Source organism: Myodes glareolus, chromosome 4, assembly GCF_982192425.1.
Source record: "Myodes glareolus chromosome 4, mMyoGla1.1, whole genome shotgun sequence".
Classification (NCBI taxonomy): domain Eukaryota; kingdom Metazoa; phylum Chordata; class Mammalia; order Rodentia; family Cricetidae; genus Myodes; species Myodes glareolus.
This window is the reverse complement of record NC_142029.1, coordinates 30,119,258-30,132,146: the sequence shown is the minus strand read 5'-3', so window position 1 is coordinate 30,132,146 and position 12,889 is coordinate 30,119,258. Positions and strand designations below refer to the sequence as shown.

Below are 12,889 nucleotides of genomic sequence, written 5' to 3'. Positions count from 1 at the left end.
AGGGGCACTGGAGAGTACTCTAGGAGTTATGACTTCCGCTTAGTTAAAGTTAAAGTCACACTTTGGTTTTAGGTCAGTCTTGAAAATTCCAAGAATTCCTCCCACACCCCCAAAGGTTGCTCTCTCAGACCCCACGGACTAAGGTCCTGGTCCAGGTTTAGAGCTGTTCTGCTTTGATTCCTGTTGCTGTGATAAAAATACCCTGACCGAAAGCAGTTTAGAAGAGGGTTTATTTCAGCTCCTGGGTCATGGTGCATCCCGGAAGGAAGTCAAAGCAGGGACTCATGCAAGAGCTGGAAAGAGAAGACATGGAGTGTTTGCTGACTTCCAGGCTCCGGCACACACAGCTTTCTTACACAGCCTATAACCTCCCTGAAGAGTGATGCTAATCACAGTGAGATGGACCCATCTTCATCAGTTAAGAAGCAAGACAGCCTCTCATGTACATATCGACAGGCCAGTCTAATCAAGGCAATCTCTTGGTTGGGACTCCCTTCTCAGGTTACTTGAGGCTATGCAACAGTTTAATTAAAGCCAACCAGAACAGCCTCCCTCAGCCCTTTCCAGAAAACACTAATGTCCCCAAGCTCTGTCTTCCATAGATGGACTCATGGCCTTTGCTGATGGAAAATTGCTCGTCGCGGGAGAAAATGCAACAGCGTTTATTTTTGCAACATACCCAGCTTCATTCATATCCCTGCCAAATGCCTTTATAGACCAAGTAAGTGGAGAGTCAACAAGACCCTGATTTAGGTGGAAAGACATGATAGAACGTGGGGATAGGCATGGGGTGCATATTGGAGCACTGTAGGCCTGTGAAAAAGGAAGGGTTGTGTTTCCAAGACAGAGGTCTTTATATGAACTGAGCTTTCTTGACAGTGATTTGCCCTTGAAGATGCTGATGCCACTAGAAGGTTTCTCAGCTTTCTTTTTAATGCACATAGGTGTTTTATATTAGTTGAGATCAAGACAAAGAGTGGATGCCTGGGTTAGAGGCAAATGAGGTTCATTTCACTTCTAGTGTCTCTTTGGCGCTAAGGGTGTTAGCTACAAGAGATGGCATCTCTGACTACCCCCAAGAACTATGAAATATGGTGGTGACCCTGGGGTGTCATGAATCTGCTCTATCTCTTCATGATGCTGAGATTTATCAGAATCTCAAGGGAGATAAACATCTCAACTAGATTGATATTTGAAGTAACTTCTGCTGGTTGTAGTGGCACACACGCCCCTGTCATTTGGGAGGCAGAGACACAACAAGTTTTGGGCCAGCTTGGTCCACATAGGCCATTGCAAGTCAAGCAGGGCTGCACAGTGAGACCCTATCACAAAGAGCCATAGCTGTATTGGTTGGTTTGTGAAAACTTCCCTATATCCTCACCATTTTCTTTTCCACTTTGTTCACAAGTCAGGATAAAAATGTTTATAGATAGCTCCCTGGGTTCTCACCAGTGTATCTGGGGCTTGACAGACTTGTAACTGAATGGAAATGGCAAAGTTCCAAGATCCAGAATCTGAATTCTTTGTTTTGTTTTGTTTTGGTTTGGTTTGGTTTAGTTTGGTTTGGTTTGGTTTGGTTTTTCGAGACTAGGTTTCACTGTAGTTTTAGAGCCTGTCCTGGAATTAGCTCTTGTAGACCAGGCTGGCCTTGAACTCAGAGAGATCTGCCTGCCTCTGCCTCCTGAGTGCTGAGATTAAAGCATGCACCACCATCACCTGGCTTCAGAATCTGAATTCTTTAACTGAGATAACCTTCCTGTCCCCAGCGCTGTGAGTGATTTTAGCGACTTGTTGAGCTTTTCTTAAGTTTCTGAGTATGGGGCTGGAGAGACAGCTCAGCGGACAAGAGCAATGACCACTCCCACCGAGGACCGACATGATCATTCATAACTATCTCCAACTCCAGTTTCAGGCGATCTGATCATTCTTGACCCCACAGGCACTGTATGTGTGTGGCACACACACATGCATGCAGGCAAACACACATATACATAAAATAAAATAAATATATCTTTCCTTTTTTCACTTGTACCATGTGGATAGATATCAGCCTTTTTCATGTCCATTGTAAGAGCTTTAAAAAATAATATGAGAAAATGCGTTGTGAACGATAGAATGTAGTTGAACAGAATGACCACAGAACAAGGTGATAGCCCAATGTGATGAGCATGCCTGTAATCCCAGCATGCCCCCCTGCAATTTCTTTAAAAAATGGAGCTAGAGCACCACATTAGTAACTTGGAGAAGGGAAACTACAAGTCCTAGGACTGTAGAAAGAATTTTAGTGGGAAAGACAGAGCGATGAAGCTGCCTGAAAAAGGAAGGTTGTTGCCATGGTAATAACGTGTGCATGGTAAGCAAAGGAAGTAGCTGAGCTTTAGATTTGTCTCCAGGTGTCACTCATCCAGGGACATGCTTCTGTGAATGGAAGCCAAACATCCTCTACATCACACAGGCAGTGAGTGGAAGCCAGGGACCCTGGGTCTAGATAAGGTTTGGGGACAGCATATGTGTGGGAAGGGACATTAAAGAGTCCTTCCAGGAGCTCAAGGGTCCCTTATTCCTCCAAATAAGCTGGATGGAAGCACAATACATTGTTTTGTGAGATCTGATACGGTATTCATTACTCTTAAAGACTTATTTTTGACTAGGCTCCAACTTGGAAGCTCTTAGCTAGGACAGTCTAGGTCTCTTAACAATCTATTCCTCGTGTTCTTCGGATGTCTTCATTCTCTTGGTCAAAAGTGTGGCACATTCTGCAGTCTCCTCCTTGGTTTCCTCAATGAATTGTTTCCTCAGAGCAACATGTCAGCGTTTGTGATTCAGGACACATATGGTAATAGGACACTGACTCTTGGGTGCTCTGATCATTGGCTTCTTCCCTTCTCTGTTTAATGGCTTTCTGACAACATGTTGGTGAATATCATCTTCTTTGGGGAAATTGCAATGCTTTAAGTTTCTGTTAGCTCTTTTTGGGCAACAATGGCTGAGATGCAGTAGCATCTGGAAGTTCAGGAGCATCCGACTCTCCTTTTTATCTCACAATAACCAAGTTAGGAATGACTAGCTCCAATTAATATCCACAATGCGTCCCAAACAGACTTCTGCTTCCTTGGCTCCAGATCTCTGTTGCAGCTCAACACCGTGCTTCATGGGAAAATCTTATCATTCTTAACACTAATTCAGTCCACACATCCCTTCCGCTTTTCACCCACGACGTTGGCAGCAGCTTTTGAAGCCGTGTGCTTCTCACAGGAACCCTGTACTGAGTGTGCATTCATCAACCCCATCAGTGGCTTCTGTGGCTAGAAGGAGATAATCAGATATTCCTCCTGACAGAGCCCATCACCTGGGAGGTATCACAAAAAAAAGAACCCCAAGTTTTGTTTGTAGCATCCGGATTGAACCTGGGGCATTGGACATGGAAGGCAGGCTTTCCATCACGGAGTGCCAAAGAATATGTATTATGGCAATTCACAACTGTCTGTAACTTCAATTCCAGGGGATCTGACACCCTCATACAAATATACATGGACACAAAGCACCCAATACACATAAAACAAGAATAACAAATTATGAAAAAAATTAAAAGAATATGCTTTGATGAATGGCCGAGTCTATACACTAGTGAAATTATAATTATGCCATTTTTTCCCCATATAAAGAAGGCTTCAGGAAATTTGACCTATATAAAATAAAGGCCTTGTCTCCTGAGGACAGAAGTTGCTGGGAGTAGTCATTGGAGGCCAGTCAGGTGGCCTTTAAACAGTAGGCTATGGGAACTGTGGGAATGATAAACTCTGGATGGTGGGCAGCTTGGGACACATTACCTCTCAGGGTCTTTCCATCTCTGATAGTAGATGAGCTGATTGGAAGCAGAAGTTTAACCAGTGGGGGAACTGGAGTTCTCTGGAGGGTTGTTTAGCAGTATGCAAATGGTATGAGGAGAGACAAGGTAAAGAATACGTTGCTGAAGACATGATGCTGTCCAGGTTCGGGGTCCTTATATCTCTGATATTAGCTACAGTACAGAGAGTGAGATGGACAACGTTAATCTTTCTGGCTTCAAAGCACCAGAAGTCTATTGCCGTAGCCCCATCTGGGTGCCTCTTGATGACAGGAACTGTTAAACATGCAGCACCCACCAAACCGCAGAGCAATTAGCCATTTATTTGCAGAGCAAACATGGCAACTGGGGTACCTTGGAATAGACTTTGGGGATGGGTAGAACCCACAGAGTTTCTGGAAGCTGCCTTGCCTCTCCATTCAGTCAAATGTACCTTCTTGGGAAGATGGAAATCAAGCAGAGCTCTGGAAGGACATCCAGAGAACTCCCCCGTGAATGTGGACCACTCCCCCTGCAGGCAGCAGAGGAAGAACACTGACTTTCCAGGCTTGGACTTGCGCTGGACTGTCTGTCTTGTTCCTTTTTCTTTCTGCCTGGTGTCTTGTTCTCCCAGTTGTTCTGAGAATCCGAGGACCAAAACTGACCTCTGGCCCCAGAGACTTTGGTGCCACGATTCATCCTTCTCTCCTGAGTCCTGGAGTAACCCTCTCCTGCTGCTCAGAGACACATCCCACCTCCCTGCCCTCAGGGATCCCAGAGGCATCTCTGACACAGCACCCCAATGGCAAGACAGCAACACACACCTCTCTAAGAACCCTGCACTTTGCTGGGGAGACCAAGTTGTGATGCCTGCTGCTGACTTCCTATTTGTTCTTGTGCAAATAACTCAGAGTCCCCCCCCACACACACACACACAAGACAGGGTTTCTCTGTAGCTTTGAAGCCTGTCCTGGAACTAGCTCTTGTAGACCAGACTGGCCTTGAACTCACAGAGATCCGCCTTCCTCTGCCTTCCAAGTGCTGGGATTAAATGCGCGCATCACCACCCACCTGGCACAACTCAGAGCTTTTTAAGGCCTTGGCTTGGCCTCCTGGTAAATTGGCATGAGTGGCACCCAACACACCACAGCAGCCAACAATAGCAACATTTTCACCTAGCCCAGCTCTCGTTCCCTCTCTACTTCCTTTTCTCTTCTGTTCTGGCGGAATCTTGTAGAGTGTCCCATACTCTCCTGATCCTAGCCTTAAAATGTTTTGCCGTGTGCCTTAGAGAATGACTTGGTATCCGGCCAGTAAAGCTCTGTCTTTACCTAAACTTGACTGCACCCTCATCGCGAAGTGAGTTGCCCTCTCCTCCAGAGATTCTAGCTTTTAAGCAGTTATTGTACATGGCTAAATAGAGAGAATAAATGTTAGAAATCTCTGTTGCTAACCACCAGCCCAAGAAAGGACCACTATTCAGTCAGTCGACACCCAAGAGGGATGCTGACCACCAGGGCCAAGCTTTGGAGTCACGTCATTTCAATAGCGTCAGTTGTTGAACTCTGACTGTATTCAAGCGGTTTTCCAATTAGTTCAGCTAGCTAATGTGTATTTGTTAGGCACCTGTGGTTCCAACCTGTTCTTGCTCTAAATGTCAGGGTCAGAGGTTCAACTGATAAGTAAACAAGTGGTTCATTCAAGGTTACAAGGGCAGAGATAAGAGATCACGTAAAAGCACTAGGCCAGCCCAGGATTCCACTCTGCCAGAGAGAGTCAGGAAGGGCTGTGCGGGCACCGGAGCTCTCTGGAGAAGGTGTCTCTCCAAACACAAATTCTCTTGACTATGAGTATTTTTGAAAAGTTGGTGAAACACTGAAGGAATTAAACCATAAATTCACCTGCTGCGCTCCCAACCTGCCTCTCCTACACGCCCTCGAGCACATGCCTCAATCTCCATCTACCTAAGTGCCTATCATAAGGAGAATAGCAGGGTTTACATCATGGGGATCATTACAGCTTCTCAGCGAGATGAAGCACGGGATGGAGCATGCATGAGGTGGACATGCCATGCACCCCAGAAAGCTACACTTGGTGTGACAGACAGTCTGTGTACAGTGACTCACAGCTGTCAGCTAGGTTGCAAAACAGAATGATTGCTTAAAAGTTTAGAATTTGAAGAGAGCAGAAAAATCCCACCACTTGAGAGTGTCTGTTAATGCTTTCATTTTTGTGTGTGTTTTTTAAAAAGTGAATTTATAATATTTAATTTCTCAGTGTTATAAGCATTTTAAAATGTTACCACATAGTTTTATGTTTATAGTATTTTTTTTAAGTTTTACGTGTACTTAGTGTGGATGTGCATGCTATAGCACACATGTGGAAGCCAGAGCACCACTTTTGAGTGTTAGCTCCCTCTTCAACCATGTGGACTCAGGAGATTGAGCTTAGGTCATCGAGTTTGGCACCAAATGTCTTTATCTATTAAGCCACCCCACTGGCGCTGTTTACAGCTCTGAGCGTCTGTATAGTAAGTTGTGGAATAGACATCCTGTAATGCAGTTCTCTCTTCTGTTATTGATGTTTGCTTCAATGGCTTCCAGTTTCCAGTGCAACAAACCATGATTAATGAAAGTATATATTTTAAAATAATTTTCCATAGTTTCATTATGTCTATGATATGAGTTTGGCCTATTGAACTGCATGCATGAACTTTGGTTTTTAGATGCATATTGATAAGTTATTACAGGATTTTCTCTCGAGAGCATGGAGTGTGTTGAGGCGCACTAGAAAACACCGGGAGAATGGGTTTTCTCTAACTTTGCCACTGTTTGTTTCTTTTGTTACAAAGCATATTTTCCCACTCATTTCATCAGCCTGAGATTCCCCAATAAGAAATTTCCATCCATTCCCTTTGTATGTTCATCTATTGCTTTCTTGCTTGCTGTCTTTACATCCAGTCTAAGCCAACCCTCCTTCACTTTCTGTTCTTGCCAATTGTCCCTCGGTGTCACTGACTAGCAGCTTAGCAGATAGTGTGGCAGTTGAGGACCAGTCTTCTCTGGAGCTGGACCAGCTGTGTGCCCTTTATCAGGCACCCAATCTGCAGTGGGTGACTCCATCAGCATCTTCGTCTAGCAAGTCTATGGAAGAGCCACACTCTTGTCCACTATGTTAGCTGTCTCTGTTTCATTTTTTAAAGATTTGTTTATTTTAAGTGGATGAGTTTTGCCTTTATATATGTGCACCACATACTTGCAGTGCCCGTGGAGGTCAGACGAGGGCATCAGATTCCCTGGTTGTGAGCTGCTGCGCAGGTGCTTAGAACTGAACCCACATCCTCTGCAAGCACAGCAAGCTGGCTCTCGGTGTCAATCCCGGTTGTTCACCGAAGGGGTAACTTTGGGTGAGCAGGTGGACAGAACAGACTGAACTCTGGAAAATTTTCTCCCTCTCCAGGTGCTGTCTACCATGTTCCTCCTTCTGATTGTCTTTGCCATTTTTGACTCCAGAAACATGGGGGTCCCCAGAGGCCTAGAGCCCCTTGTCATTGGCCTCCTGATCATTAGCCTTTCTTGTTCTCTGAGCCTCAACACTGGCTGTGCCATGAACCCAGCTCGAGACCTGAGCCCCAGGCTCTTCACTGCTCTGGCAGGATGGGGATTTGAGGTGTTCACGTAAGTACCAATGGTGGGGCGGAGAGAAAAAGGTGGCTGATGTCCTTCAACAGAGAGTACTGAGCCTTGACTCAGAGATGCAGGAGCATGTTGACCAGAGAGTAGAGGTTATGGACACTCTGGTTAAACACGAACTATTTTCATTATATAACTTGTCTACAGATTTACTTGGCAACCAAGTCCAGACTAGAACTGAAATACGATGCTGCCAGGGGACTCCTGAGTCCTTCATTCTCCCAGGAAAACTTTATTGGGCACTAGATATGCAGAAGTCACTGTGACAGAGAAGGACATTTCCAAGTCATTCCACACTCTAGGAAGTGGAGCAGAAGGTTGGCCTGTTTAGAAGGCCAACTTATCAAAAATTAATAAGACGAGTTGAAAAGGGAGAGAGTAGAAGGAGAGAAGCCATGTCAAAAGGGATGGCTGCATGTGCCTGTAATTCCAGAGCTGGGGTGCAGAGGTAGTGACAACAGACAGATCTTGAGCCTCCACTTCAATGAGAGACCCTGTCTCAGCTCCATAAAGCAGAGAACAATAGAGAGAGAAAGAGAGAGACTAGACAGGAGTTCCTAATATGGGCTCCAGATGTACATGTATGAGCATTCACACCCTCACACTCATGTACACACACACACACACACACACACACACACACACACACACACATTCCTGTGGTAGTCCTAGAAGCATAGAGTAAAGGATGGTTACCCTGTTACCCTGTGTGTGCACTGAGCCAGGACCCTGCGAGTAGTTACACCTGGGCACCTCCTCTCAGGACTTTGTTTCCGGCACAATGTGTCCAGCTTCAAAAAAAGCAGACAAAATCCAGACCGTGACAGGGAGATGCTCCGAAAGGGAACCGTGGACCGCCTAAGATGGCTGCTACAGGGAGAGCACCTTACCTCTAGCCAAGGCTTCCAGGAAGGTTTTTAAACCAGAGACAAAAACAGCCACCTTTGCCAGCCCCTTGCAGCAGGGTGCATCCATATTTGGTGTCGGAAAGGATATTGAGAGGGCAGGTTCAGCAACCTCTTGCACAAAGTAACAGTGACATCTGGTGGCGGCCGTGTTGAGTCTCAGTTCTCTCCCGTCCAACCCATGACCCTCCCTGCACCCTCTCTGTGAATGAAGGAACTGAAGCTCACAGGGGGAGTACCTCCTCAGAGACATTCCAGACAGCCCTAGGCTTGAGACCAGGTCTTCCGGAGTCCAGGACAGAGCTCTTGTTTTCTGCTTTTGTCCTCTCTGATCCAAATCTGCTGTACACAAGACAGGTGTGAAGGCTGTAACCCCAGCACTAAGGAGGCCGAGGCAGGTGAGTCCATGAACATTTAAGGGAAGCCTGGCCTACATAATGAGTTCCAGGCCACCCTGGACTACAGAGTTAGACTCTATCTCAGACGAAATATGCTCTAAACAAAAGGCCACAAGGATCAGTCTGTGGCTATCAAGCATAATCATGCAAAGAGTAGGCTTGGATTCTCCTAGAATCCACATGCTCTCCATTACGCCAGGCAGGAAGATTTTTGGTTTCTTATGGCTTTAGGGGATGAAACCCAAAGTCTTGTGCATGCATGCTGAACAAGGGCTTTCCTGCTGCGATGCTCTCCAAACCTTTTCCTGTTCACAAGAGAAGGCCAGAATCTAGTCAGAGTACAGGGAAATCCTCGCAGGCACCTGTCTATCCTCCTGGTCGCCTGCTTTCCCTGGATCATTCTGAACGTTTGTCATTTTTTTAGAAATAGTTTTCCTCAACTGTCTATATCTTTAAATGATATGTTTTGGGCTTCACTTTGCCTAAGCAGTCATAGAAGTCATTCCTATGAAGCCACTTAATAAATAAACAAACCAGCCTCACAAAGTGACCTACTGTCTCCTGGACCGTGCCTTTCCTGGAGTGTACAGACCCTGGGTGTTTCTGCAGAGGAAAGGGGAATAGTGGTACAAGAGCCTTGCAGGACGAAGCCCTGCGGAGTGCGTGTGTGGGCTGGGCCTCCAGAAATAAGCACTGGTTCTGATGATATTGGGCAGACCGTTTAGCGGGTAGCTCACACACTGCCTTAGACTTTCTTTAATCTCTAGGAGTTTGCCAGCAGTAACTGGGAGTCCCGGAATCTAGCCACATTCTGAGCACCTCTTGTGTTGGTTTCATTCACAACCCCCAAGCTTCACTGTGTGACAATATAGGAAAGACAATTACTGAATAGCCTCTCTAGAGGCCCTCAGTTTGGGCCATGGATTCATGGAGACATATATTTTTTATTTGTTACATTTTAATGGGGGGGTGTATAGGATGGGTGGTAGGCACACACCACCATGTACACATGGAGGCCATAAGACAGCTTGTAAGAATTGTCTCTCTCCTTCCAACATGTGAGTCCTGGGGATCAAACCCAGGGTATCAGGCTGGGCCGCAAGCACCTTTACCCACTAAACCATCATACTTGCCCAAGCACCATGCTTTCTAAAAGGAAAATAAATAGGGTGCAATCATTCAGTGGAATCATTAGGACACTGGCCTGGGTTCCTGATATCAGGTATGCTGCAGTGTCCTGGATGGTAATGGCCGTTCTCTAGTGAATGTGCTTATACAGTATGGACACAGAAAGAGTCACTTGTAAATAACAAGATTAGAGATAGCAGGGTGACCAAGAAGTATCTCACTGACTTCCTGTTTGTTTTCAGAGCTGGGAACAACTTCTGGTGGATTCCTGTTGTGGGCCCGATGGTGGGCGCTTTCTTCGGAGGCCTCTTCTACATTCTTCTTATCCAGCTTCATCACTCAGACCCCGACTCAGAAGTGAAGGCAGAGCCATCTGGGAGCAAGCTAGAGAAATATGAACTCAGCGACAGCATGTAGTGGTGTGACCGGGTCTAGATTTACTATTTATTTGGTTCTCACTTCAGAAAAGATGGCATCCATGTGGTATGCTTTGGTGAGAATTGAGGGTGGGGTGGGGAAAATCGACCCACTTTTCTCTAGCCATTTGGGACAAACCATTGCAGAGGCAGTAATAAAAAACTCCACAAGTCACCCCTCCCCAGATTATCACTGGCAGTCCCCCTGGGGCACCTTTCTCTACAGCCTGGTTCATTGCATCGTTGATAGAAGGCCTTAGTAATTGCTAAGAATTTAGAAACTTGACCATGGACTTGGTAGGATGGCCTCAGAGACCTTTACTGCCCTGTGTGAAATAGTGTCACCAAAGGCTCTGCCTTTACAATCTACAAACTCAGCATTCCGAAACAGTGACTGCGCTCAACACCTATGAAATGGGAAGGAAAGAGTTAACACTCCACCAAGCTGAGCACTGTGTCCACATAGATGCTGATATTCTCCCAACCTAGGGCTATAGAAGACAGCTGGGAAGAACTCTGACATTTAAAAACCTCAGGATACAAAATAAATTTGGGAAACTGAATGGCTTTTTTGTTTTATGGAAACCATTTGCCAGATTAATCTCTTGCACTTCCCTGCATTTTAGATGGTACCAATTAATTTCCAGGTCCTTAAGTATATAATAACCTAAAATATGATTTTAACCTTGGTCATGAAAAATACATTGCTCTGTCTTTTTCAGCACAAATGTGTTTTCCTAATAGCTCAGTTGAGGACAGACCTCTCGAGTAGTCTGTGGCTGCACATCCATGTCCCCAGAAGCCCAAACTAGAAGCCAGTGGAAGCTGACAAGGCAGGTTGAAGTTGAGGGTAGAAGGAGTCCCTGGGACCAAAGCATGAGCGACAGGCTTTATCTCTCACTAAATGTTTTCCTCAGCGTCATCACATTTGATCCCAACAGCCATCATCAGAGGGAAATAACCATAGCAGCCATTTTTCAAATGAAAATCTCACATGAATGAAGCAAGTTGTCCTTTGTTTTGCAGGGTGTCCATGCCTTCCAGGAGCTTGCTAACTGATTGAGGATGTTAGACATTCCCCTCAGGCTTCTTTGGTAGGGGGCATCAGCAGCTTTCAGAACATGTGTGCGTTGTAGAAATACTACTTCAGTTCTTAGGGTGTGAGATCTCCAGATCCCACATTGTTTAATATTCCCACTGTCACTGAGGCTTTGGTGAAGGAAAGAGTATTAAATACATTTAGGGGAATATTATTGTCTTTAGGGAGAGAGAGAGAGAGAGAGAGAGAGAGAGAGAGAGAGAGAGAGAGAGAGAGAAAAAAGAAAGAAAAGAAAAAGCTCTCTTGTTCCATGCTCAGATCCACTCCTGTCCCAGATCTACTGTGAGCAATGCCTCTGTTGGATTCCTCACCAAGAGACTGTCTGTGAAGTTACTTGGTCCAGCAGTCAACATCAGAGCCAAGTCCCTCTTTTGAAAAGATCTCCTGTAGGAATTCTAGTTGCAACATTCCTTCCTACCCCCTTGTCAGTAGAAAAGGTTCCTAGGAACATTTATCTTAACATCAAAATCAGATTTCTCTGTGATTTCCCCGACCAGTTGAGGTTTAAGAGCATGGTTCTACCCAGCAAATAGCTCAGCAATTATTTAGTTGTTGGATGGGATAAGTGAAGTTAAAAGTATGCTTTGATTTAATCCTTAAGGCATAAATTATAATTTAAGTTGCTCACACACACACACACACACACACACACACACACACACACATCTTGTTACATAAGGTATATCAGCACTCAGCAATATCATCATGGGGAAAGAACTGGAATTTCTGATGACAGAAGATGGTTTATAAGCTTTATTTAGTCATAAAAATGATTGTTCAAATAAAATTTTGTGCGGTGTCCACAAATGAAGTGGAGCTGGTATTAATGCACAGGGGATGGGTTAAGGAGCTTGGTCCATCAGGGAGACAGGGGCATCTTCAGAACACCGCATCACGGCTAAAAAGCCATTGACAAAACCTCGTAATGTTTCAAGAACAAAACCAGGCTGTATTAATTCAGTCTCAGGCCATCTCCCCTGACCTTCTTAAGTAGTGAATCTGGGCAGAATCCTCCCCTTCCCCACCTCGAAAACATCACAATGAGATGTGGGATGTCAGTTCTCAAACTGAGAATCTAAATTCTCTGGGGTAACGAGTGGACCAATTACAGTCCACGGGCATAAATTATGATAGCCCTCGTCAGGATTACTGTGTGGACTCTCTAAGTCTGCATAAAAAGAAAAGATAGCCAATAGCTGCAGATAGACAACCAAACAACCGAGGTCTAACCTCTTCTATGATGAGCAGAGTGGCTCTTATGATGGAGAAGACGTCTCTGCTGTAATAGAGGACACACACCAAGTGAGCATGAATAAACTCCAGTTGTCGAGAGAATCCACCAAGCAGCCAGTGGATGCGCAATCTGAATCTCTCAAGGTCTACATTTTGTTTTGCCTTGATGAGTTTCAGACACACACACACACA

At 45.3% G+C, this 12,889-nt stretch overlaps 1 protein-coding gene across 2 annotated transcripts in view; it reads left to right on the top strand.

Moving 5' to 3' along the window:
* The window catches only part of Aqp9 (aquaporin 9), a 41,510-nt gene extending 30,582 nt beyond the window's left edge, over positions 1–10,928 (top strand). For both annotated transcript variants that reach the window (XM_048424144.3, XM_048424145.3), the window contains exons 6-8: positions 603–721; positions 7,286–7,503; positions 10,192–10,928. In XM_048424144.3, the coding sequence (XP_048280101.2) occupies positions 603–721; positions 7,286–7,503; positions 10,192–10,366 (512 nt within the window). In that variant the 3' untranslated portion in view covers positions 10,367–10,928. The remainder of the gene's footprint in view (positions 1–602; positions 722–7,285; positions 7,504–10,191) is intronic.
* The last annotated feature ends 1,961 nt before the right edge of the window (positions 10,929–12,889 follow it).